Source organism: Nelumbo nucifera, chromosome 1 (assembly GCF_055504915.1).
Source record: "Nelumbo nucifera cultivar China Antique chromosome 1, China Antique-T2T, whole genome shotgun sequence".
NCBI lineage: Eukaryota > Viridiplantae > Streptophyta > Magnoliopsida > Proteales > Nelumbonaceae > Nelumbo > Nelumbo nucifera.
In genome coordinates this window covers 14,065,353-14,090,966 of record NC_142649.1, presented here as the reverse complement: position 1 = coordinate 14,090,966, position 25,614 = coordinate 14,065,353, and the positions used below count along the sequence as shown (strand labels likewise).

The 25,614-nt window shown below is 35.2% G+C and overlaps 2 protein-coding genes across 2 annotated transcripts; both read right to left on the bottom strand.

Moving 5' to 3' along the window:
- Positions 1-13,558: 13,558 nt before the first annotated feature.
- On the bottom strand, positions 13,559-17,632 carry LOC148802928 (uncharacterized). The gene is made up of 3 exons (XM_088896581.1): positions 14,752-17,632; positions 14,287-14,338; positions 13,559-14,191 (listed from the first exon to the last, which is right to left on the bottom strand). Exons 1-3 carry the CDS (start codon positions 15,398-15,400, stop codon positions 14,170-14,172), a joined length of 723 nt encoding a protein of 240 aa, XP_088752707.1. The 5' UTR covers positions 15,401-17,632; the 3' UTR covers positions 13,559-14,169.
- LOC104588102 (disease resistance protein RPM1-like) lies at positions 16,426-16,893 on the bottom strand. Its single transcript, XM_010245923.1, has one exon. The coding sequence runs from the start codon at positions 16,891-16,893 to the stop codon at positions 16,426-16,428; it is 468 nt and encodes a 155-aa protein (XP_010244225.1).
- Positions 17,633-25,614: the final 7,982 nt, after the last annotated feature.

Genomic DNA, 25,614 nt, shown 5'->3' with positions numbered 1-25,614 from the left:
CTATGGGATAAGGACTACCTGCAGAATGTGATTGGCCGAGTGAGCTTGCAAAGGGACGCGGAGAGGGACTCAAGCGCTGTGTGGTGTGAAGCACATAATCTCTCAACCTTGTGGACTGCTGTTTCTGTCGATGCCCACGCCCCAAATGAAATTCAGAGTGCTGTTGTTGCTCAATATCGCCACCCCCTGACATCAGGACCATCTACACTTGCATTTTCTGTGGTGGCGTCACAAGAATGCATGGGTTCACCAGCATTTGCATTCAGGTCTACGCGGGTTCCTTCTTCTACACGGACTCCTTCTTCAGCGGGTTCACCTCACTGGTTAGCCTCCATCTCACCATTTGCTAGTCCAGGTAAATAAGTGGATGGTACCAACACCTCATCTGTCCCACCTATTCCATAATTAAATTGGCCTTGTGCTTTGTTCGGCTGTGCATCTTCCTTGTGTGCATACGGGAATTCATGCTCTAAAAAAGTAACATCTCTTGATGCAAAGAACATGTCGGACTCTAAATCATGCAAGCTCCATCCTTTCTTCCAAAAGGATACCCAACAAAAACACACCGTCTGCTTCGATTGACAAATTTATCCCCTCCATGTCCATGATTGTGCGCATATACTAAGCAACCAAAAACTCGCACATTATCATAAGAAGGAGGTCACCCAAATAACATTTCATAGCGAGTCTTTCCCTTCAACAGAATGGACGGTGTCCGATTGATCAAATAACATGCGGTCAGGACGCATTCCCCCCAAAAATCAATAGGCAAGCTGGCTTGAAAGCCCAAAGCTCAGGCAATATTGAGTATGTGGCGGTGCTTGCGTTCAACCCTCCCGTTTTGTTGAGAGGTCCTGACACAAGTGGTTTGATGAATAATACCACTTTCAGCAAAATAACTAGTCAAGCATACAAACTCAATCCCATTATCTGTACGAATCACCTTTATAGGTTTGTTAAATTGCCTTTGAACCAAAGCAAAAAAATTTCAAAAAACTCGTCCCACTTCCGTCTTATCAACCAGAAAATAAATCCAAATGCCTCTAGAAAAATCGTCTACTATGGTCAAGAAATAATGAGCACCACAAGAAGCTACAGTTCTATAAGGACCCCACAAATAACAATGAATTAACTCAAAAATATCGGATGCTTTATTATTACTAGAAACAAACTCTTCTCGACATTGTTTAGCTCGGAAGCATGCATCACAACCCTTAATACTGTCATCATTATTATTCTTAGTACTAATAAAAGGCAGCAACTTAACAATTCTATAAGAAGGATGCCCTAACCTTTGATGCCAAATATCACACGTCCTGCTCTCTGTAGTCTTCATTGCTCTTGTTGATGCAATGCTTCGAAAATAATAGAGTCCCTCTCGCTGCTCATCCGCTCCAATCAGCATCCTCGTAGTGCGGTCCTGTATCACACATAATTTATTAGTGAACTGGACAATACAATTCGATTCCTCAATCAATTGCGATACAGACAGTAAGTTGCAATTCAAACTAGGCACATATAAAACACTAATCAGTTTCAGATGATCGTCCAATGCATCTGGGCCTTCTTTCTCTACTATTGTCGCTTTCCCGTCTGGTAGCCCGACAGAGCACTGAATGACATTCTTTATGTCTCTCATCGACTCGAGGCTTCCTATCATATGATGAGAGGCCCCTGTGTCTATTATCCATTTTGACAATTTTTGCTTACCACTTAGTCGTTGACTCCCCTCTTTCTGTGTGTTCAAAAGGTTGAGCAACATGTTCCACTACTTACTACTCAATCCATTTAACCCAGTCTTGGCTGGATCAATTGATTCTCCTTGAGACGCATTGCCTTGCACAAAGGCTTTGGCTGTATTGACCTTGACTTGGCCGCCATAACCTTTTCCTCCTGCCCCTGCTCCTTTTTCTCTGTTTTCAGTCATGCCAGACTATTGTGTCTGAAAGCCCACAATCGGCGGCAGAATCGCCACAAAAGACAGAGAACCGATCTCCGGATCTCCCTAAAACCTGCCACAGAACTTCAACTCGCCGGAAACCTGTTAAAGATCAAGACATTCTGATCGAGAATGAACCCCCGAGTTCTCTACTCTTACCTGGTGAGGCGAAAAACCAAACTTTTTGTCCCGCGAAAGCCTTTTTCTCTGTTCGTCAGGAAACGCAGGGAAGAAGACAAACCTTTCTCTGTTCGAGCCAGTTCGACAAGGAACATAATCAAACCTTTTTCTGTTCGACAAGAAATCGAGAAGACAACTGGTTCTTTTCTGAAGAATCAAACCTTTCTTCTTCACGAGAAAGGTAAAATTTCTGAAGAAGACGGAAATAATTTCGCTCGGTACAGGAAGTTTCTCTGGCCGATAATCTACAGAGTCAACTCCCCGTCGGTAACCCAGCAATCACCACAGCAGCAACGATTCAGCTCCACGGTGACCTCCACTTCAACTGTCATGACCACCACTGGTAGTAATTCTAATCTGAGGACCAAAGGCGTAGACTCGATGATCTCTTCTTCGATGCCTCAGATGGTACCAAACCCGTCTTCCGTGCTCTACCCAAGTGGAGGGTCGTTTTTGTCTTCCTTGGCAGCCCTCCAATCGTTCAAGTAGCCCATGAACGTCAGTGGAGATTTCGGGGGTTCCAATCTGGCTCGGCTACAGGGATTCAGTCTGCCTTCTTTCAGTGCCCAGCAGCAGCAATTGTTCCAGATGGGTACTAGAGATAAGAACATACATCAACTGCTGCCTTCGGAGGAAAACGCAATTCAGCGAGCCTGGCTTTGATACCATGTGAAACCAGAGCTTTTCTGGTTATTTCTTTTTCTGTATTTTATTCATTGAGAATTCAGATATTACAGGGACTCAAACCTATCTTTCCTATCTGAACTATACAAGATAAGGATAAGAAGATATATACAAAGAAGATATACTGAACGGAGACTCCTAATTCAATCCCAACACATTTCCTTTTTCTTTTTCTTTTTCTTTTTCTTTTTTCTTTTCCAGAGGCTACACAACAAGGGTACCGTCCGCAAATTAAAATTTTCTTCAACCTTTCTTCTCTTTGGGTCAATAGGCAACATCTCACTCATGAATCATGATGTTATCATATATATATATATATATATATATATATATATATATATATATATATATATATATTAAAATTGGTTTGTTTATGTCAGCATGTTTCTCCTTTGAGAGAAGATATTTATCTATTTTCTCTTTTTTTTTTAATTTTTAATTTTTTAATTCCATGTCATTTTTTAAACAACCAATGAGATGCACTTTCCCAATAACCTAAATAATCTCTAATTCCTATTTATCTCCAAAATTATCTCCAATTTAGTAGAGAATTTTCTCCTAAATTATTTCTAATTCCCATTTATCCTCTCCCCTACTTTTTATCTATATCTATCTAAAGAAAGTTTGGATTAAAAATTTAAGAATCATTTAAATATTCTAACAAAATTATAAATAACTTTAAAATATTTATTAAAAACACAAAAAATTATTTTATATTTTTACAAAATATATCACAAAATTATGTACTAACAATTTAAATTATATTTTTCTGGAATATCAATTTAAATGTTTTCTAAATATTTAGTAATATGTAATAGCTCTAAATAAATAAAATTCAAATAACAAAAAATTTTAAATATTTTATATATTATTTAAAGATTTAAATAACTAAATATTTATCATAACTAGATTTTAAGTAGTTAAAATAATGAAATTTTGTAATAAATTTAAAAAAATTCTTCAAAGTAGAAAAATAATTATAACGTAATATTTAAATTAATGATAATTTAATATATTACAAAATAAATAATGAAAAGATGTAATAATAGTATAAATTGTGATTTTATGGATAATTAAATTCAATAAATAATTAATATTTTACATATTATTTAAGTATTTAAATAACTAAATATTTTAAATAACAAAATATTTAACATAACTAGAATTTAAATAGTTAAAATAAAGAAATTATGTAATAAATTTAAAAAAACTATAAAAAGTAGAAAAATAATTATAACATAGTATTGAAATTAATAATTGATGTAACTGTTTCTGGTCACGTACCAATTTTTTTGGCTAAGTACCTCATCATTTGACCTAGTGGTGAAGTGCCTGGTGGTGAGCTACTTGGTGACGAACTCCCTGGTGGTGAGCTACCTAGTGGCGAGCAACCTGGTGACAAGCTACTTGGTGACGAGTTCCCTGGTGGTGAGCTGCCTGGTGACGAGCTCCCTGGTGGTGAGCTACTTGGTGACGAGCTACTTGGTGACGAGCTCCCTGGTGGTGAGCTACCTGGTGGCGAACTACCTGGTAACGAGCTCTCTGGTAGTGAGCTGCCTAGTGACGAGCTCCCTAGTGGTGAGCTACCTGGTGACGAGCTACTTGGTGACGAGCTCCCTGGTGGTGAGCTACCTGGTGGTGAGCTACCTGGTGACGAGCTACTTGGTGAGGAGCTCCCTGGTGGTGAGCTGCCTGGTGACGAGCTCCCTAGTGGTGAGTTACCTGGTGACGAGCTACTTGGTGACGAGCTCCCTAGTGGTGAGCTACCTGGTGGCGAGCTACTTGGTGATGAGCTACTTGGTGGCGAGCTCTCTAGTGGTGAGCTGCCTGGTGACGAGCTCCCTAGTGGTGAGCTGCCTGGTGACGAGCTACTTGGTGACGAGCTCTCTGGTGGTGAGCTACCTGGTGGCGAGCTACCTGGTGACGAGCTACTTGGTGACGAGCTCCCTGGTGGTGAGCTGCCTGGTGGTGAGCTACTTGGTGACAAACTCCTTGGTGACGAGCTCCCTACTCCTAGGCGGCTTGTGACTCAGAGAATGGTGGAGCTCCCTGGTGCAACGCAACCCGACTGCCCTCTGCATGAGGTGATCTTCTCTCCTTTGTAGGCAGTGGGAGCTGAGGGACCTGCGAGAACTCCATCTTTTTCTCCTCTTTGTAGGCGGTAGGAGCTGAGGGACCTGCGAGAACTGAATCTGAGGACCTGGGGGTATTTTCTCGGCGGGGACTCTCTGACGCTTAAGTTAGCACTCTGGTTGTAGAGAGCTTAAAGATGATATTGGAGAAATGAGAGAGCTAGAGAGCAGGGATTACCTCAATTTTTTCCATTCTCCCCCTTGGCTTTGGGGGTCAGAGTCCTTATATAGTGTGCCCAGTCACATCAGGCGTAACCGCCACTACCCAAGCCATTACTGTCCGGACTGAGGTGACAGGTGCAGGCTAGTGCTGTAGGGTACGGACTCGTCAGGCGTGCCATGCTTTTCAGAGACGCCAGGCACGACGCCGCCTGGCAAGAGATGTGGGCGCTGCCACCATATCTGTCAGGTACGGTTGTCAGGCAAGAGATCTTCCTGCGATATGCCGAACTGCTCTTCTGTACCGAGCTACCCTGCAAGTGGCGAGCTGCCTATGGCAACGAGCTCCCTGGTGGCTACTTGGTGACGAGCTCCTTGGCAAGCTCCTTGGAGAGTTGTCGAGCTCCTTGGCGAGATCCTTGGAGAGCTGCCTAGCTCCTTGGCGAGCTCCTTGGTGAGCTAGCGAGCTCCTTGGAGAGCTACCGAGCTCCTTGGTGAGTTGCCGAGCTCCTTGGCGAGCTCCTTGGAGAGCTGCCGAGCTCCTTGGTGAGCTCCGTGGTGAGCTGCTGAGCTCCTTGGCGAGCTGCTGAGCTCCTTGGCGAGCTCCTTGGAGGTAACCGCCATGCACATTGACCAACTTCCGGAACGTGGGCCGGCCTCCACGTATCGTGGGGTATGCATGCCGAGTTTATCGGTGGGCACGTCTTATGGGTTGCTAGGTCGGATCATGTGTCGGGCTGATCCAGGTCGGCTAGGTCGGCCAGGTCGGATCATGTGCCAGGTTGCGCAGGCCGCGCGCGGGCCTCGCGCCAGGCCGGCTAGGCCAGTGCCCGGGTGGGACACCAACTTGGTAAGTTGTTGCCTGGGTGTCGCCTAGTTGTCATGAGGTGCCACGTGTCGCAATTTCACTAGAGGGCCAAATCTGCCCTCATCAATAATATTTTATATTTTTACATAATATTGTAAATAATTAATTTCACTTATATCAAGTAATAATTCAAGAAAATAACTTTCAAAAATAACATTTATTAATAATAATTTTAAACTCTTAATCTGTATTTATTATATAATTATATATACTAAAATTAATATTTATTGTCTTTTGCAATAAATGTATTTTTAATGATTATGTATAAATTTATTTTGTTTTGTTATTTAATAGTAAACTTTCAACAATTATTGGAGATTAAATTACTATTATTCAAATTTTTAAATTTAATTTATTGTACTTATTGTATTAATTGTATTTTTGTTATAAGTTATTGATTAATATGTAGTAGAGGTTAAACTATTATTTGAGATTATACTATTTGTTGACTAAGTTAATATATTTTTAGTACTTATTGTATTTTTGTAATTTCTATAATTATTAAATTTTTTCATTATCATTATATTTTCAATAATTGTGTGTTTTTGCTATAAATTTTCAATAATTATTGGAGATTAATTTATGAGTGTTCATGAATTGGTCGGTTTAGTCATAGGCTATTTGGCCAACCAAATTGACTTGGTCAGGTTAGGAGTTGGTCAACTAAAACCAACTAACCTTTTGTGAAAACCGACCCACTCAAGTTGTTTCAGTTTGGGTCGATTTTTTTGTTAGGTCAATCTGTTCAAAAGATATAAACTTAAAAATTTAATTTTAAAAATTATAGTGTAACTATTAGATAATAAATTGAAAAAATAGATTTTCGATATAAAACATTTTAGACAAAGAAATATGGGAAATTCCCACTTTCCATAGTAAATATTATATTTAGAATATAAAATATTAATATATATTCATGGTTAGGTCGTTCGATTTTGGTTGGTTTACAAATGACCAAAGTGAAACTGATCCAACTTGGTCGAATTTGGAAATTTTTGAACCAAAGTCAATCTAAAATACTAGAAAACTGATCAACTCGAGTCGAGTTAATCGAGTTGGATAAACCTAACTGAAATTAATTATTGTTATTTTTGTATTATAAAAATTTTATTAAAAGTAGTATATAAAATATGAATAATTATTAATTATTTAAAAAGTTGAAAATACAAAACAATAGTATACTCTTATGTGTTTCTATTAGGGTCATTTATTAGAACACACTTTTAGGGATGGTAATTTTCCTCATCCCCGGATGGGGACCCGACTTTCCCGACCCGATGGGGCTGGGGATGGGGATTGTTTTGGCAGGGCGGGGGTGGGGATTGAGGTCCCTGCCCCACCCCGACCCCGATTATATATATATATATATATTATTTATATTAAGTATACTATTATATTAGTTATATTATATATATATGTATCAAAACATTTTTAAAACATTATTTATAATTTAAAATTTTATTTATTTAAAAAAATACTATTATCTAAAAATATTTTGGGGATTCAAGTCCCCATGGGGAGCCCATCCCCGTCGAGGATCAGGGATGGGGGTTAATTTCAGAATTGGGGTTGAGGACGAAGAATATGATCCCCACCTCCGTGCCATTCCTACACACCTTATAGTTTTACATATTTACTTAAACCTAGCTTATAGTTTTCATTTTACTAAAACATCCCATATATTTTATAACTTATTTACTTAATCAACATTTCATTAAGGAGTGTTTATTTTGCCATTAGGCCCATGAATACCCCTAACATTTTTTTTATATAAAAAATAAAATTGACCAAACATAGCCAATAAAGTGGTTGCCCATGTCTTATTAATGGCAAAAATGGTATTTTTATTTTTATTTTCTTTAGATTAAATGTATTTAAATGAGCATTAGGGTCAACACTATCATTTTCCACTGTCATCAAATGGAAGATTAATTAAATCCATTGCAAATTATAAACGGTATTTTAGTAAAATGCTAACTATAGGGTAGATTTTAGTAAATCCATTAAGCTGTAAGGGGTATTTTAGTATATGACCCTTTCTATTATTTAGCTTTCTCTTAATAAATCCCATGTATATATATATATATATATATATATATATATATATATATAAACCAATGAGATGCACTTTCCCAATAACCTAAATAATCTCTTCTCCGAAAATTTATCCTAATCTATCTCCCCCACTTTCTCAAGAATTATCTCAAATTCCTATTTATCTTCTAAATTATCTCTAATTCCTATTTATCTCTAATTTAGTAGATAGTTTTCTCCTAAATTATCTATAATTCCTATTTATCCTCGCCCCTACTTTTTATCTATATCTGTCTAAAGAAAGTTTAGATTAAAAATTTTAATAATTATTTAAATATTCTAACAAAATTATATAATAACTTTAAAATATTTATTAAAAAAATAAAAAAATAAATTTATATTTTTAAAAAATATATCACGAAATTATGTACTAACAATTTAAATTATGTTTTCCTAGATTATCAATTTAAATGTTTTACAAATATTTAATAATATGTAATAGCTTTAAATAAATAAAATTCAAATTACAAAAAAAATTAAATATTTAAATAACTAAATATTTACCATAATTACTATATTTTAAATAGTTAAAATAACAAAATGATCTAATAAATAATTTTATATTTTTAAAAAATATATCACGAAATTATGTAATAACAATTTAAATTATGTTTTTCCGGATCACCAATTTAAATGTGTTTCAAATATTTAATAATATGTAATAGCTTTAAATAAATAAAATTCAAATAACGAAAAAAAGTTAAATATTTTATAGATTATTTAAATATTTAAATAACTATATATTTTTCATAACTAGATTTTAAATAGTTAAAAAAACAAAATTATGTAATAAATTTAAAAAATTTCTTTAAAGTAGAAAAATAATTATAACAATATATTGAAATTAATAATAATTTAATATATTAAAAAATTAATAATGGAATTATGTAATAAAAGTATAAATTATGATTTTATGAATAATTAAATTCAATAAATAATTAATATTTTACATATTATTTAAGTATTTAATTAACTGGGTAATTTAAATAAAGAAATTATGTAATAAATTTATAAAACAAATTCTGAAAATTAGAAAAATAATTGTAACATAATTCAAGAAAATAACTTTAAAAGAATTAATATTTATTAATAATAATTTTAAACTCTTAATCTATATTTATTATGTAATTATATATACTAAATTTTTTTGTATTTCAATAATTATTTATTGTTTTTTGTGATAAATGTATTTGCAATGATTATGTATAAATTATTTTGTTTTGTTATTTAACAGAAATTTTTTGATAATTATAGTTGATTAAAATACTATTATTGAAATTTTTAAATTTAATTTTTTGTGCTTATTGTATTTATTGTATTTTTGTTATAACTTGTTGATTAATATTTATTAGAGATTAAATTATTATTTGAGATTAAGCTATTTATTGACTAAGTTAATATGTTTTTAGTACTTATTGTATTTTTGTAATTATTGTATTTTTTCATTATCAATATATTTTAAATAATTGTGTATTTTTGCTATAAATTTTCAATAATTATTGGAGATTAAGCTATTGTTATTTATTAGATATGAGACTAGTAATTTAGTTGAAATTATGAGTGTTCGTGAGTGGGTTCGGTTCGGTCATAAGCTATTTGGCCCACTTAAGTTGAATCAGTTTAAGTTGATTTTTTGGTTTGGTTAGTCAGTTCAAAATATTTAAATTTAAAAATTATAGTGCAATTATTAAAAAATAGATTCATGATATAAAACATTTTAGACTAAGAAATATGGGAAATTTCCCACTTTTTCATATTAAAAATTATATTTAAATATAATATATTAATATATATCCATGGTTAGGTCGTTCGATTTTGGTTGGTTTACAAATGAACAAAGTGAAATTGATCCAACTTGGTCGAATTGGAAAAATTTTGAACCAAAGCCTATCTAAAATACTAGAAAACCGACCAACTTGGGTCGAGTTGATCGGGTTGGTCGGTTTCATCAGTTTGATGAATAAACCTAATTGAAATTAATTATTGTTATTTTTGTATTATAAAAAATTTATTAAAAATAGTATATAAAATATGTATAATTATTAATTATTAAAAAAGTTGAAAATATGAAACAATTGTATACTCTTATGTGATTCTATTAGGGTCATGTACTAGCACACATCTTATAGTTTTACATATTAATTAAACCTAACTTATAGTTTTCATTTTATTAAAGCATCCCATATATTTTACAACTTATTTACTTAATCAACCTTTCATTAAGGGGTGTTTGTTTTGCCATTAGGCCCATGATTTTTTTTATTCCAAAAATACGCTTCACACTTTTTTTTTGTACAGAAAAATAAAGTTAACCAAATATAGCCAATAGAGTGGTTTCCCATGTCTTATAAAGGGAAAAAAATGGTATTTTTATTTTTATTTTCTTTTGATTAAATTTATTTATATGAACATTAATGCCAACATTGTCATTTTCCACCATCATCTAATGGAAGATTGATTAAATCCGTTGCAAATTATAAGTAGTGTTTTAGTAAAATCTTATTATAGGGTAGATTTTAGTAAATCCATGAAACTATAAGGGGTATTTTAGTAAATGACCGTTTCTATTATTTAGCTTTCGCTTAATAAATCCCATGCATTGCACGGGTCCCCGCTAGTAGATTTAAGAATATTCATATTACTAATAGTTTTATATTTCTACAAAATTCATCACGAAATTATGTACTAATAATATAAATTAGGGAAAAGTACGGAAACACACGACGTAGAATTCTGAATTCTAGCCCCCCCTTTAACTAGCCCTTTCTCCCCTATAAACCACATCCTGCCTGTAAATTTGGCATCAATTCACGGTTAGGATGCATTCTCCCTGTACTTTGGACCTAGTAAATTCTGATCTGGGCTGATTGGTACTTCTCCCTATAAATTATGGTTTTCTAGATTATTCAAATTAAATGTTATTCAAAGAATAGAAATTAAACATTAAAAATAAAATATTATTTTAATATTTTAATATCTAAATATCTTAAATAATAAAATACTAAAAATAGCTAAATAATTTTATAGAAAATATTTCATTATTTAATATTTCAATAACTAAATATCTTAAACTAAAATAATGAGTATTTTTAAATATTTAAATAAATAAATATTTTAAATAACGAAATATTTAACATAACTATATTTTAAATAGTTAAAATAATGAAATTATGCAATAAAATAAAAAAATCTTATAATAAAAAAATCAGAACATAATATTCAAATTAATGATAAATTAATATTTTTATAAAATTAATAATGAAATTTTGTAATAATAGAATAAATTATAATTTTATATATTATTAAATTCGATAAAGAATTAAAATTATAAAATTTAAATAAGGATATTATTTAAACACTAAATAATATTTTAAATAACCAATTTCACTTGTATCAATTAGTAACTCTAGAAAAATAAATTTCAAAAAAATAATATCCATTAATAATAATTTTAAAATCTTAATCCATATTTATTATATATTTAATATACTAAAATTAATATTTATTTTATTTTCAGCAATTATTTATACTTTTTTATGATAAATATATTTTACATAATTATGTATAAATCTGTATTTGTCTTGTTATTTCATAGAAAATTTTTATTAATTAATGGATATTAAACTACTGTTATTTATCTTTTTAAATTTAATTTATTATACTTATTGTATTATTGTATTTTTGTTGTACTTTATTCATTGATATTTATTAGAGATTAATCTATTATTTGAGATTACAATATTTATTGACTAACTTCATATAATTTTTGTATTGTTGTAATTATTGTATTTATTTTATTTTCATTATCAATATATTTTTCAATAACTATGTATTTTTGCTATAAATTTTTATTAATGATTGGAGATTAAACTACTTTTATTTATTAGAGATTAAAATATTAATTTAGATGAAATTAGGAGTGTTAATCATGGCCTAATTTAGTTCGGTTGTAGGCTATTTGGCCAACCATATTGACATGGTTTGGTTGAGGAGTTGGTTACTCGAAATCTACTGGCCATTAGTGAAAATCAACTAAATCGGGTTGCATTGGTTTGGGCTGATTTTTGGTTTGCTCAATTGGTTTAAAATATTAAATTGAAAGCTTAGTTTTAAATTTTAAAAATGACATTAACATTATTAAAAGAAAATTTATAATATAAAATATTTGAGACTAAGAAATATGGGAAATTCCCTATTTTCCCATATTAAAAAATTATATTTAAAATATAAAAATATTAATATATATCTGTGATTAGGTCATTCAATTTTGGTCAATTTATAAATGGCCGTAGCAAAACTGATCCAATTTCAATTAGAAATATTAGAACCTGAGCAATTTGAGTCAAGTTGGTCAGGTTGGTTGGTTTCATCAATTCGATGAACATGCCTAGCTGAAATAAATTATTGTTATTTTTGTATTGGAAAAAGTTATTAAAAGTATTCTAAAATATAAATAATTAATAATTATTTAAAAGTTAAAAATATAAAACAATTATATACTTTTATATGTTTTATTATTTAGCTTTCCTCAACAAATCCTATGCATCACACGGCTCCCACGTGTAAGGGTTTAAAAATCAAATTATCCTTGTATTCCTGAGTAAATGTCCAACCATTCAATCTGGTCTGAATTGAGTCTTAGAACGTTGATTTAAGTGGGTGGATGTGGGTTACATTGGGTTCCAATCCATATACATGTACAAAATGTGGGTTATCAACGGATGTAGGTGGTTGGAGGTTTGGAGCCTTCGAGGATGTGTCAGTCTTCAACCCACATTTAATACAACCCATTCATTTGCAACACCTATTTTCAAGTTTATCTTATTTACACTTCATATAAATCAGTAAAATATATCTCTTTTACATTTTATAAATTATTTACTTAGTTTAAAAAGAGTACAAATACAATTATATAAAGTATAAATATATATAAAATATAAGGTTTTGTAGTCTACATATTTGTATTCCTTTCAAACATAGCCTTACGGTTGTTTTAACCTTTTTCTTAGTATTATTTAGATGGGTTGGCCTGACTTAGAATTTTACACTGTTTTGGATTTGGACCTTCGAGCTGGGTTCAAACTTTGACAAAAGAAGGCCCAACTCGAGTCTATCCAACTTGCACCCTGTATCTTTGGGATTTCATTGAGTTTTCCTAATATATTCATGAGCATCTTAATTTTTCTCACTGAATCCATGCATCTCCGAAGCATATCCTAAAACATGTCTGTTAACTTATGCGCCCATGGATCTAAATGACTTATTTTTCAGTTACATTTACCATAGGATTGCTTTTGCTTATCTTGTGCCTGAAATTTTTCGAATGAAATGTTGAGATATATTTTCATTTTATTGATGAAAGCTTTATTTTCTTTTTTCCATTTATATTAAAATAAGTTAACAGAATCAGAAAATAAAGCTTTTTCTATAACCAGTGTGAAAATAATAACAACAAATGGGACATAGAAAACAAATAAAAGGTGAGTTAAAACTGTGCCACTAATTACCAAATTTCCCTCAAAATAAACTAAACTAAGCTAACAGTAAAATTTTCCGCCTTTGACTAGTGTATACCGTGTGGTAGTATGGACTAAACAAGTATCTATTTTTTTTCTTTATTTTTTCTTAAGAAACTAGACAGGTGTCTGTAATGCTAATACCCATACCTAACACTTGACACTGTAATGTGCATTAGGAATGGGTCTTGGCTGGGCAGGTCTTGGTTCCTCAAAGCAGTCTATCTGGAATCAATTATATTTTATACTAACCAAGATGGGCCTGCATACATCATTTTTACACTGCCCATTAAATTGGGCCCACATCTTTCTGTTGGGTGGTTACCTTATAGCTTATATATTGTGGACTGTCCTTTCTATCATCAGCACTACCAGGACCATTAACGCCCTAAGTCAGCATTAGAAGCTATTACAGGAGCTAATGCTGTATCAGGCTAACAAATGACTATTGGTAATAAAACAGAAACAGGACAGACAGATTATGAACCAACTCTGATAACACTGATGCATGCCTACCATAATCAGAAGGAAAACCTCTTTCTTCAGTTTTCCATATCCCTGTGATTATTCAAACAGCGATCGATCTCCAGTGATTAATTATCTTCCATGGACTTGATGCCTACAGAAAATATCTAATTAGTATGAATCAAAAGGAATATGATCGAGTAAGCAAAAATTAAATGAATGATATCTGTGTAAAGCAGTTTAGATTACCAAAAATAGCTGTCTTTGCGCCGATCTTCGAGTATAGTTCGCTTAGTCAAGTCTATGATATCAAAAACAAATTATAATTAACAATGATTTTGCAAGTTGTAAGTGGCATTTGTACATATTTATTTATTTGGGCAAAATATACGGAAAAATACGGATAGGCCCAGTGCAGATTTGTGAACCATATGACTTGTTTAATATGATTGATTGAAATCTTGATTTAATTTAAACAAAATATTAATTAGTGAATGTATCATAACTGATTCATTAAAGAATTAGAAAAGACTCAAACAGAACTAACTAAAGACTATGTCACAAGGGAGAAACAGAAAGTTGAGGGAAATTTCTTTGACAGAATTTAAAACTCCTTAAGAACTTTCCCTCAACCTTCCGTCTCTCTCTTATTTTTTATCAAGCCAAACACAGCTCAATATATTCCATCAAACAAAAACAATATAATATACTTACCAAACAAATCCTCCAAAGATTGTGGGAATTCTGGGTCGCTTTTCTTCCGAAGACGCTCAATGGTGCTTCTGAATTCGTCCCTCGAGTAAGTAAGCCAGTGTCCATCTTCAAGAAGAGTGTTAAAATTTACCTTTTTTATATGATTCAAAACATCTACTTTGGAGTTCCTCTGACTATTACCATCCAGTAATTGAAGTATGGCCATATCGAATTCTTTGGGCATGTTGGTGGACCTGAAGTGGTTCAAGTTTCTGAGGTGTTGGATGCCCAATGGCAGCTTCTTTAGCTTCTCACGTGACGATATCATCAGATACTCAAGAAGCGGCATCACACCTTCCTCCATGACTACAGAGCTCACATTATGTGAGACACCGATCTCAAATTGCGTCAGTCTCTTAAATCCTTGTGCCTCAAAATATAACTCCTTTGAATCATATACCCCATTGAGATAGAGCTCCTTCATATTAGGCAGTGACTGAAGAACTTTAATGGGGTCATCACGCAACCATGACCTAGCCCATTCGGAAGTAGACCAGGTTATGAAGGGATGAAAACCAGTGCGGCAACTCTTCCAGATGGGCATCCAACCACAGGCGTCGGAGAAGCTTGGGAGGAGACGATAGATGCTGTAAATCAAGGAACTCACCATAGATGGTGTCCAGCCTCAACGAACGGAGGTCCTTCATCTTTTCAATAATAAAACACAAATCTGCTCCATCTTCTCTTACGTGGTTGTGAAGACCCAACTTCCTCAGCTGAGTCAAGCCTGCTAATTCTGTAGTTATGCGAGCACCTCCCATGTCTGCATCTATTAATGATAGTTTCTGCAGGGCCATTAGAGACCCTATTCGACCATGCACCCTCATCCCTTCAGCAGTAGCCGGGTTTTTGATATTGAAAGCCAAGAGATGTCGTAGTTGTTTGAGCCTTAGCATACTGAAAGACAATTCCTCTACATATGTGCTTCTAAGATCAAGCGTTTCTAAGTTTTGTAGCTTGCCTATGGATTTCGGCAGCACTCTGGCCTTGGTTTTTCTCACGCTCAAATACCTCAAATGGAAGAGATTTGCAACCTCCTCTGGAAGACTTCCTAATGTAGCACCTTGTAAATCCAGTACTCGTAGTAACTTGAAGCTGGACAGAATTGTGTTCATGAAATTTCCTTGTAATTTCAGAATCCTAAACAATAAAAGGGTTCGAACCCTGGAGGTATATCTGCTGTTCCATAGAAAATTATCAATACTATTGTGGATTGATAAATGTCTGATCATGCTTTCTTGTTGCCAGACTTTATCTTGTTCCGAGAGAACTTTGAAGAAATTCTCTTCCTCAGATTTTGAAAGAATGATCTCGCGAAGGACATCGTGGATTCGACAGCGTCTTACTTCTCCATACATATTCAATTTGGCTACCTGAATCAAGTTCCTCCGGATGAGAGCATTGAGGTACTTTCGTGCAACCTCGTCAACTGTCTTACCTCTTGTCTGTTTGATTAGTCCTTCAGCTATCCATAACCTCATCAGTCTCCCACATTCGACCTCATAGTCCTCAGGAAAGAGTACGATGTAGAGGAGAATAGATTTCAAGTGGTAAGGCAAATCCTGGTAACTTAGTAGCAAAGTTCTTGTCATGGGCTCTAGAACTGGATTGGTTTTGAGCTCATCGCCCATGTTGTCATACAACGTACAACTTCCATTCAGAAGCAGTTCTATCTTTGGTTGACAGAAGACCACCGATTGTCACAACTGCAAGCGGCATCCCATCACATTTGTTTACAATTTTAACAGACCACTCATGCAACTCCAGAGGACAATCGCCCCCCAGAGCCTTCTTACAGAAGAGCTCCCATGCATCTTCAAAACGTAGAGGTTGGAGTGTGTAGACATGGCTGGGAGATTCAACACAGTAATTGGCTACCTCAACCATGCGTGTAGTAAGCATGATCCTACTACCACAACCATTAAGAACTAATGCCTTCTCTATACTGTTCCATAAATCAATACTCCAAACATCATCAAAGACGACTACATACCTTTTCTGCTGTAGACAAGCTCTGACTATGTCAATCAACTGGACCATTTCCATGCCGTCAAGCCCTGGTGGATGTGGCTCCTTTTTCTCCTCCCAGAATTGTTTTATCATTTCCCTCAAGAGATCCCGAACTTGAAAGGACCGAGAAACAGTGATCCAAGCCTAATCCACCCATGCCAACCACCGCCATTTCCATTCGCATGGGCTCTTCTGCTAGTAACCAGTTTATTAATTCTTGTCTGGGCTTGTCGATGCCCACGACTTCAGCTTCTTCGTTGTAAAGCGAAGCTATTCGAGGATCATGGGCTGAACTGATGATGGTTGATGAAGTTGAACCTTGATCTGCGAGTTTTCTGACTTTGTATCTCTCGCTTCTCTCTTTTATGCTGTGAGTCCTTTTGTTAATTTGCCTTATTTGGCTTCCGAATTGATAGCGTGACACAATTTCTTCGAAAAGGTGATTGATACTCGGATGGAAACCAACAGAATTTGGCTCAAGTCTGGACTCGGTCACTTGGGATGTCTTCGACGTCGTAAGCCAACTCCCGTACTTGTTTCATCCAAGCTTTCACCCCTTCCACACAGTCTCCTTTTGTATCGGCTTCTTTCAGCAAGGCTTTCATGCTTTCTAGTTCATCTTTCAGGAATTTCACTTCTGCATCGACTCCACCAGACAACCTTTCTACGAGCATGGGTGCTAAATTTTCAGCAAGAATGCTTATAAAGCTTAGAGCTTTATCTGCCATGGCCGTGCAAGCTCAAGCCTTGAGCCCACCTACGGAATGGGGGAGATGGCCGGTGGAAAGACAATCTAGAAAGCCTCCATTAATATAATCGTTGAAGATATGCTTTGTAATTTCTGGAGCTTTGTATTAACTATACATTAAAGTGAAATCATTATATTTGCCGGTCTTTTTCATGGAGAGAAAGGTCGAATATATAATAGGCGTTGTTATATGTTGCACCTTCGCAACAGGCTGCAGATCGAGATGGTTCCGGGATCAAGACATGCATGGGAGTCAGCGTTGGTGTTCTATTGCTAGGATCAGAAATTTATAACCAATTTAATAAGACTCATGTTAAGAATCCAAAGATGGGAGAGAAGAATCTCAAGCACAACACAGTGGAATGGAATCTTCAATGTGATCAACGTATTGAACACGAAGCAAGACAATCAAATAAATATTAAATTAATGGAGTCCATGAAAAGTAGCGCATACTCAAAACCAAAATGGGTAATTAATCTCATTATTTAAATAAACAAATTAAAGAACAATTAATATTCAAAGGAGATGGATGTTTGATTGTTTGATCACCTCGACGATCTCACTGCTGGGCCGTAATCGGATCGAACCCAACCGCTTCCGCATCAGATCCGAGTATCCTACTATCAAACCTACGGATCCGGATCCCGTCTATCTGACTTAATCCGATTAGATAGGGTTTAATTTGCATACGATTCGACCATTAATAAGATACAAAGTTCTAACACCCAAGTTCAGATATATCAGACTTTTGGAGTCACCCAAGTTCACATTCTTCATATATATTGATTGTTGCTGCCTAGAAAAATTTTAGATAGGATTTGGTAAGGTTCCTCTTTAGCCCTTTGTCAAATCATTGTGTTTGCTAGTCGCCCCCAATGATTCCGATTCCATGTATTAATTGGGGATTTAGAAATTTGATTTGCAGCCCCGTCCTAATGTACTACTTAGTAACCCCCTCCCTATAAACTGCATCCTGCCCCATGGATTTGGCATCAATTCACAGTTAGGATTTAGTTCACCCCTAGAGTGGAGCTCTAGATCTCTAGAGGTGGACTGAACTATAAAAACCCCTTAAATTAAATGCGGATGTGTCTTTTCTTTTTTTGGTGTATATATATTTTTTGACTAGTAGTTGTGTAGGTTAATTTTAGAGTAGTTGCTCGGGATTCTTTTGGAAATTTCTTAGTTATCTCTAAAGATTTGGGATCTCCTCTTGATGATGTTGGTCATTATCGAGCATTATTGGTTCATTGCAATATCTTACACTCACTAGCCTTTTAGTTAACAACGTGTGTCAATTTTTATATGCTCCAACCACTGAGAATTAGGCTGTTGTCAAATGTATTCTCCGCTACTTGAAGAATACTATTAAATACTGATTATGGGTTCCAAGTTCATCCCTCTACTTCTCTACAATTGTATGCTTATTCTGATGTTGATTAAGTAGGATGCCCTGATAACAGGTGGTTCCAAGGTGGTTATGATATTTTTCTTGATGATAATCTCATTTTTTGGTGTTCCAAGAAGGAAGCCGTTGTATCTCACTCAAATATTGAGAGTGAGTATCGTAGTATTTCTATGGTTGCTCCAAAAGCAATATGGTTATGCTCTCTATTAACTGAGCTAGGTGTCTCTCTTTCCACATCGTGTATTCTGTGGTGCAATAATCTTAGAGCTACGTATCGTATAGCTAATTCTGTCTTTCATGCTGGGATTTTCATTTCACATATGAACAAGTAACATAGAAGAAATTGCTTGTTCGATTTATTTCGTCACATGACCACCTTGCTAATGGGATAATTAAACATTTGTCTCACTTGAAATTTGAAGCTATGAGGACCAATAAGCTGAACGTCAAATGTTTGTCGTTTAGCTTGAGGGGGCTGACAAAGCTATGTGAGAAAGGGATGAAGGTCATACCCTTGTCAAAGATACTATAGTTACTAGAGTCTGGATCACCTACCAACAAAACGTATTCCAAATCTTTACTAACATGATCTTACACCGCACACCTCATACATAGTGTATCCCATTTTTATGGTGGGTCCTAGTCTCATTGTGAGATGTATAGTGTTAGATCAAGTTGATTGTGGGTTGGAATGTGTTTTGTTAGCAGAAGATTTCAGCTCTAGTTACTAGGTGTGCAGGTTGGGCGGGCTGGGTTAGGTTTTAGCTTAACCTAGGCCTAACCCTAAGAATTGGGCCTAAAGCCCAAGCCTATCCCACATTAAAATTTGATGCATTTGGGTTGGGCTCAGATTGCTTAATTAACCCATACTTAAATTTGATATACATGTGTGTATATATGTATGCATATGCATGTATCTTTGCAAATATGTGTCTGCTTATGCACATATACATGTATATAATTGGGTCGGGCTGGATTCAGGTTCCTAAGAGCTAGGTCCAAGCCCAACCTGAAAAATTTAAAAGGCCAAACTGTTGGGCCCAGGCCCAGCCCAAGGACTGAAAATTTAAGAGTAGTCAGTGTTAAATTGCAGGCTAGGTCGGTTCAGGCTCAAATTGGGCCCCACATAATGTGTGTAAAGTTCATATAGTTTGTAGTAATTGGAATACATTGATACTGTGATACATGCATATTTTAAAAAGTTAAAAACTTTGGAATGATAGATCACATCCCTATAATTGTTAAAAATTGAAAAAGTAAGAAAATAAAATAAAACATACAATATCGCTCATAGACCTGTTCATGTGTAGACCAATATTTTAAAATACAATAAAATAAAACATTCACTGATATTTTAATCATTGTTCATGTGTAGACCTATTCATGGGCCAGGTTAGGCTTTTTCATTGTATTAATAGGTTTGATCCCGACACGACCAGAGCATCGGGCCTAGGTCTTTAGCACGAGCCCAGCCCTTATATAAAGCGTGCCGAAGCTCGAGCCCGAGCCCAAGCTTAGCTAGAAAATTGTAAAAAGTTTTTCTTTTTTAATTCAACAAAAAACTGTTTTATTTATATTAAAAGACCTCAAAACCTAAAAAATATTGAAAGATCTCACTATTACTTGAAAAAGAAACGAATAATAAAGAAAAAATATACTATATATTATTATATAATACATTATCAAGTTGGGCTCGGGCTCCCAAGCCCAGCCCGAACAAAGGTTGAGCCTAGTGATTTAAGCCCAAGTCCAAGCCTACAGGCCTGAAAACTTATCCAAGCCTGATTTAGACGGGCTAGGCTGGGCCAACCTGCCAAGCTACCCGACCCATGAACAAGTCTATTCATGAGGTGTGCTTACGTATATATGGAAGTTAAAGCTTTTGCAATAAGAAATTATTTGTTCTTTGATTTGGAATTAGATATCTCAGTTTATTCTAGAGAGTGATTCACTCAACCTTTCTTTCCTATTGATATAATCTTCTTTATCTTCACCTTGGCATGCACAAGACATTGTCACAAAATGTAGGATATTATTGGTTGAATTCTCTTCAGCCTTAGTTCGATTTATTCCTCGTGAGGATAACGGTGTTTTCATTACTTGGCCAAACATAGCTTGAATTTGCCCCATGCTTTCATGTGTAGTCCTCCTCTTGTCCATCATTTTCTTTGTCCCATATGATTTGTAACCAAGGTTTTTTTTTTTTTTTTTTACTTTTTTATGAATAAAACTTTGGCTTATTAGGCCTTCAAAAAAAAGCTATAGGAGTGCAAATATAGAATAGATATAATTTAAATGTTATAAACTAACATATATCAGACAAAATATAAATAAGTACATACATATAAATATTGCAAATAAATTTAGGAAATTTAGGAAATTTCATCTTGCTCAGCCCAAATCAAAATCTTGAAAACTTCATACATTTTAGGCCCATCTTATGACCAAGATAGGCTTATATGGCTCAGTATTAGGTTAAACACAAGTTCTTGGATCCATCAAGTTTAAGGCCCACAAATAAAATTGTCCAATTCCCTTCCCAATTGTGATTAGCACGCATTCTTATATTCAAACTCATTCTGAATTGGAAGGCTTGGATGTGAAAGCCCATGGACCATGGACGTATACCCATCACAGATGACCTAACTGCAATTGCACAGGAACTCGCTTACTTTCTTCTTTCTTTGCTCTATGGGAGTGTTCTTTGCTTTGTCAGAGCCCTTCTTTGCCCCTGTGGGAGTGAAGTCTAGTCGGTTAAAGTTTCTCCATTGACGTTCCTTCTTTTCTTTATCTTCTCTTTATCTTGTCTTTCCTAGTTTCAAATTTTGCAAGGGTTGTTGTAAACCAAAGAGTTGGTAGTTTCCTCTATCTCCACCTAGGTCCTTGCTGGGGTTTCTCTAGTGTGTAATGGAAGAGGAAGGGGATGTTCTGAGTTTAGATGAAAAATGTAAGTTGTGTCTATATAGAGGGGTCCAATAAACCATTAAATGCATTTAGAGTTCAAGAAAGACTGAGAAATATGTAGAAGGAGAAAATAAAAAACAATGAAGTGAAGAGGCTGAAAGATTATGTCTTTTTTATCATCTTTCGAAGGGAGAAGGAACACAAAAGAGTGCTCAAAAATCAAACGTGGGTCTTCAACGATTACCCTATTCTCTTCCAAAAGTGGGAACCAGATCTGAAATATAACTCAATGTGCTTTGAGAACTTGAATATTGGAGCAAGAATCCTGGATCTCCCTACTGAATACATGTCAAGGGCTCATGTTGAAGTATTAGCAAGACAACTATGGGAACCTATCCCCTGGAAGAAGATGATGAGAAAGATCGAATCTCCCTAGAGTGGGATCTATATATCCAAATTAAAATCTGTATAAACATCAATAATCCTCTAGTCAAAGACATTAAGCGAGTCAAGAGAAATGGCGATGTGGAAAGGTTCCCAGTTTGTAATGAAAAGTTATTGGTGCTCTATTACCTATGTGGTCGAATCGACCATGAGAAGGAAAAATGTAGTTTTGTTAAATAGAAGGATCCTATTGAGGACCTCACTGAGAAACTAGTAGTGCAATCCATGTCAGAGGTAGGTATTCCAAAGGATTATGGAAGGTGGTTGAGGGCGGATGACGATGAGGAAGAGCTAAAGTTCATAAACAAATTGAAAAAAAAAAAGAAAAAAAGAAAAAGGCTCAACCGAAGGGGAAAACAGGTGACGGTCGTGAGGTATTTTTTCAAACCAAACTGATCTGATCGGTTTTTTAAATATCCAAACCAAAACCGAACCAATACAATCGGTTAACTGATGGACCGATTAATCGTGGTTCGGTTTTTTGTTTTTTTTATACACTTAAAATAAAAAAAATAACTAAAATTGTTGGGTGGTTGCTGGTTCCAGACTGCTGGTGCCGTTGGTTACTGTCGGTGCCGGACTGGTTAGTGCCGGTGGTTGCCGTCAAGTATTGCCTGAATGAGAGCCTGAGAGGTGGTGCGGCTGGCGCCTAGTGGAGACGCAGAGAGGAGAGGTGTGAGAGAGAGAAGAGAGAACTGAAAGAGTGAGAGAGACAGCACTGGTGCTTGTTTTCCAAATTGGTTGGACCATTGGTGCTTGTTTTCTAGTGAGGCGGTGACCGGCGTTGCCGCTTGGTGCTGCCGTGCTGGTGGTTGGCGCAGGTCGCGTGGCCGTCTAGTCTATGGAGTGAGAACTGAATTGAATAAGAAGAGAAAACGGAGAGGAGAAAGTGAGAAAACTAAGAGAGTGAGAGAAAAAGAGAAAAATTAAATGAGACAAAAGAGTTGGCAGTATGGGGAAAAGACAAAAGAAAACTGGCACTCTAGCACTCTGGTAGAGGTAGACTACCGAACTTTTAATTGAAAAGGTTCAAATTTCAAAAAAGAATTTGAAATATGAACATTAAGGCTGAAAGTCTACAGCTAATAAATCGGTAGGCGACTAGGTGCCGAATAAATCGAAATCTTTTATTTGATTTTTAAAAAAACTAAAAAATATAATATAATATAATATATATAATATTATATTATTTATATAATATATATATATATATATACATATATATGTTATTGCATATATCAGTCGATTTGGTTAACCGTCGGTTTTTTTAAATGGTTAATTGAAACCGAACCAACCGGTTTAATTAACTGATTTTTTGGTTTGGTTTCGGTCAGTTTGGTTTTTTGGTTTTTTTTTTGCTCACCCCTAGGTGATGGTTCAAAGGAAGATCAAGATTCCAAGGTTGAATCAGAGGGTTCAAGTCAGGGTTCTCTGAGATCAGAGGAAAGGAGAACCCAACGGAAGCAAGAGAGTCCATTATCCTTGTCTTCATGCAACAACTTCCCATCGAGTTGCCATGGAAAAAACCAAACGTAGCTTGAATGCAGTATAACCAGTCAGAATTTCAAACTAGTATTAGTGCTGATCTTCCCCCTCTGGCAAGAGGACACTTCGTGTAGTAATTCGAGGAACGTGGTCAATGTGGCAAGAGTGGGGGGCTCAAGTTTCACCAAGTTTAGAAATTTCATAGATAGCCAACCATTCAAGGAAAAGTTCCTTTCACAATCGAGAAAAGCATCGGGAGTGATCATAGAAGAAATATCGATTCAACAAGAGGTGAGGTTTAAAAAATTGTGCAAAGGACGTGAGGTAGAAGGAATCGCTAATTGTGGAAATTGAACAGAGCCTACCACACAAAAGGGATAAGGAGTTAACTATAGGGAGTTGAGGTGTAGAAAAAAATAAAACCAAACTTGAAGCTGAAGCGGTTGGTGTTCGAGCTAAATGGGGTTAGATTCAGATCCAAGTTTGTGGAATTCGCATCGATTTTGGTCCCATTTTTTAAAAAGACAAAGTTTGAGACTTCCAAACCCATCATCCCTCTATTCTCAAAGAAGACTGGTGTCTTTATCAGCAACTTCAATGCATCGTCATCTCAAGTTCTTGAACCAATGGAAGTTATCAATGAGTTCAAATTTTTTCAATTCATCAATAGTAAATGTTGGTTTTGATCCCCTAAATTCCTTGGTGTTGGACTATCAATAGTAATCGTTCTAGTAGAAGAACGATGAGAAGCAGTAAAACCTATGATCTCCAGCAAACATGTCATGTTTCGAACCATCACAATAAGCTAGAAGTTGTGCATCCCAAAAAATTTTTAAAAATATGGTAGGCCATCAGATTTTTTTTTGTATCAAGAGGAAACTTTTTCAAGCTGTGGTAGAAAAATTGGTTTTTTGTAAAGTCAAAAGATCTGTATTTTCAACGAATAAAGTTGGGTTATCCATAAAGTAGCACAATTCAATCATGGGAGGGTTGAGGTTCTGGAGCCAAAATTTATCGAAATTAGTGGTCTTCAGCATAATATGTTTAGAGGGGATTATCCTAAAACAATCCCCAAAAAAGAAATGAAAGTTGCAAGCTGGAAATGTCAGGGTTTGGGATCCCCTTGGACAGAGAGACCTTCGATTCACTTTCTCATGGAGATAAAACGCAATTTAGTTGAAGCCAGGAAAAAACTTAAAGTTAAAAGATTGGAATTATTGGGGACTTGATCGTTGTGGTCTAGCTGGAGGTCTAGCTCTATTTTGGGCTTCGGATTCGAGGCTTAGAGTGTTGAATGCCAATAAAAATTTTATTCATACCTTGGTGACTGATGCTGATAAAGGTGACTAGTTTTGCTCTTTTTGCTATGGTAAACCAAAGAAAAAAAATAAGAAAATTTTTTTGGATTCTTGGAAATAGTTTGCGCGGTGGGGGGGGGGGTCCATGGATCTGTATAGGAGATTTAAACGTTGCCTTTTTCTATCCAAGACAAAGTATGGGGGACAACTGAGAAGAAATGCATTCTGTAGAGAAACACTAGGGCTTTACTTGGGGGATGTCAAGGTGGTTCTGGATAGAGCCTTGGAAAATAAGGAGTGGCTCTCTCTGTTTCCTTAAGTGTCTGTGTTTCACATCCCACTAGGATGTTCAAATCACTTACCTATTGTCTCTGACCAATATCTAGAGATTGAAAAGAGAAGAAAGCCTTTCAGATTTGAGGAAATGTGATCCTTGCATGAGGAACGTGTTAGAGTGATAGAAGAAAGTTGGAGTAATAGTTCTTTTGGATCTAGCCAAGTTGTTCTGAGAAATAAGTGTAGGTGG

Bases quoted from the DNA above. Each gene is read 5' to 3' on its own strand.
- LOC148802928 (XM_088896581.1), bottom strand. From the start codon at position 15,400: ATGGTGAGTTCCTTGATTTACAGCATCTATCGTCTCCTCCCAAGCTTC. The intron at 14,339-14,751 runs GTAAGTATATTA...TTGATATCATAG, and splicing joins ATCTTTGGAGGATTTGTTTG to ACTTGACTAAGCGAACTATA. The intron at 14,192-14,286 runs GTAATCTAAACT...TATTTTCTGTAG, and splicing joins CGCAAAGACAGCTATTTTTG to GCATCAAGTCCATGGAAGAT.
- LOC104588102 (XM_010245923.1), bottom strand. From the start codon at position 16,893: ATGATAAAACAATTCTGGGAGGAGAAAAAGGAGCCACATCCACCAGGG.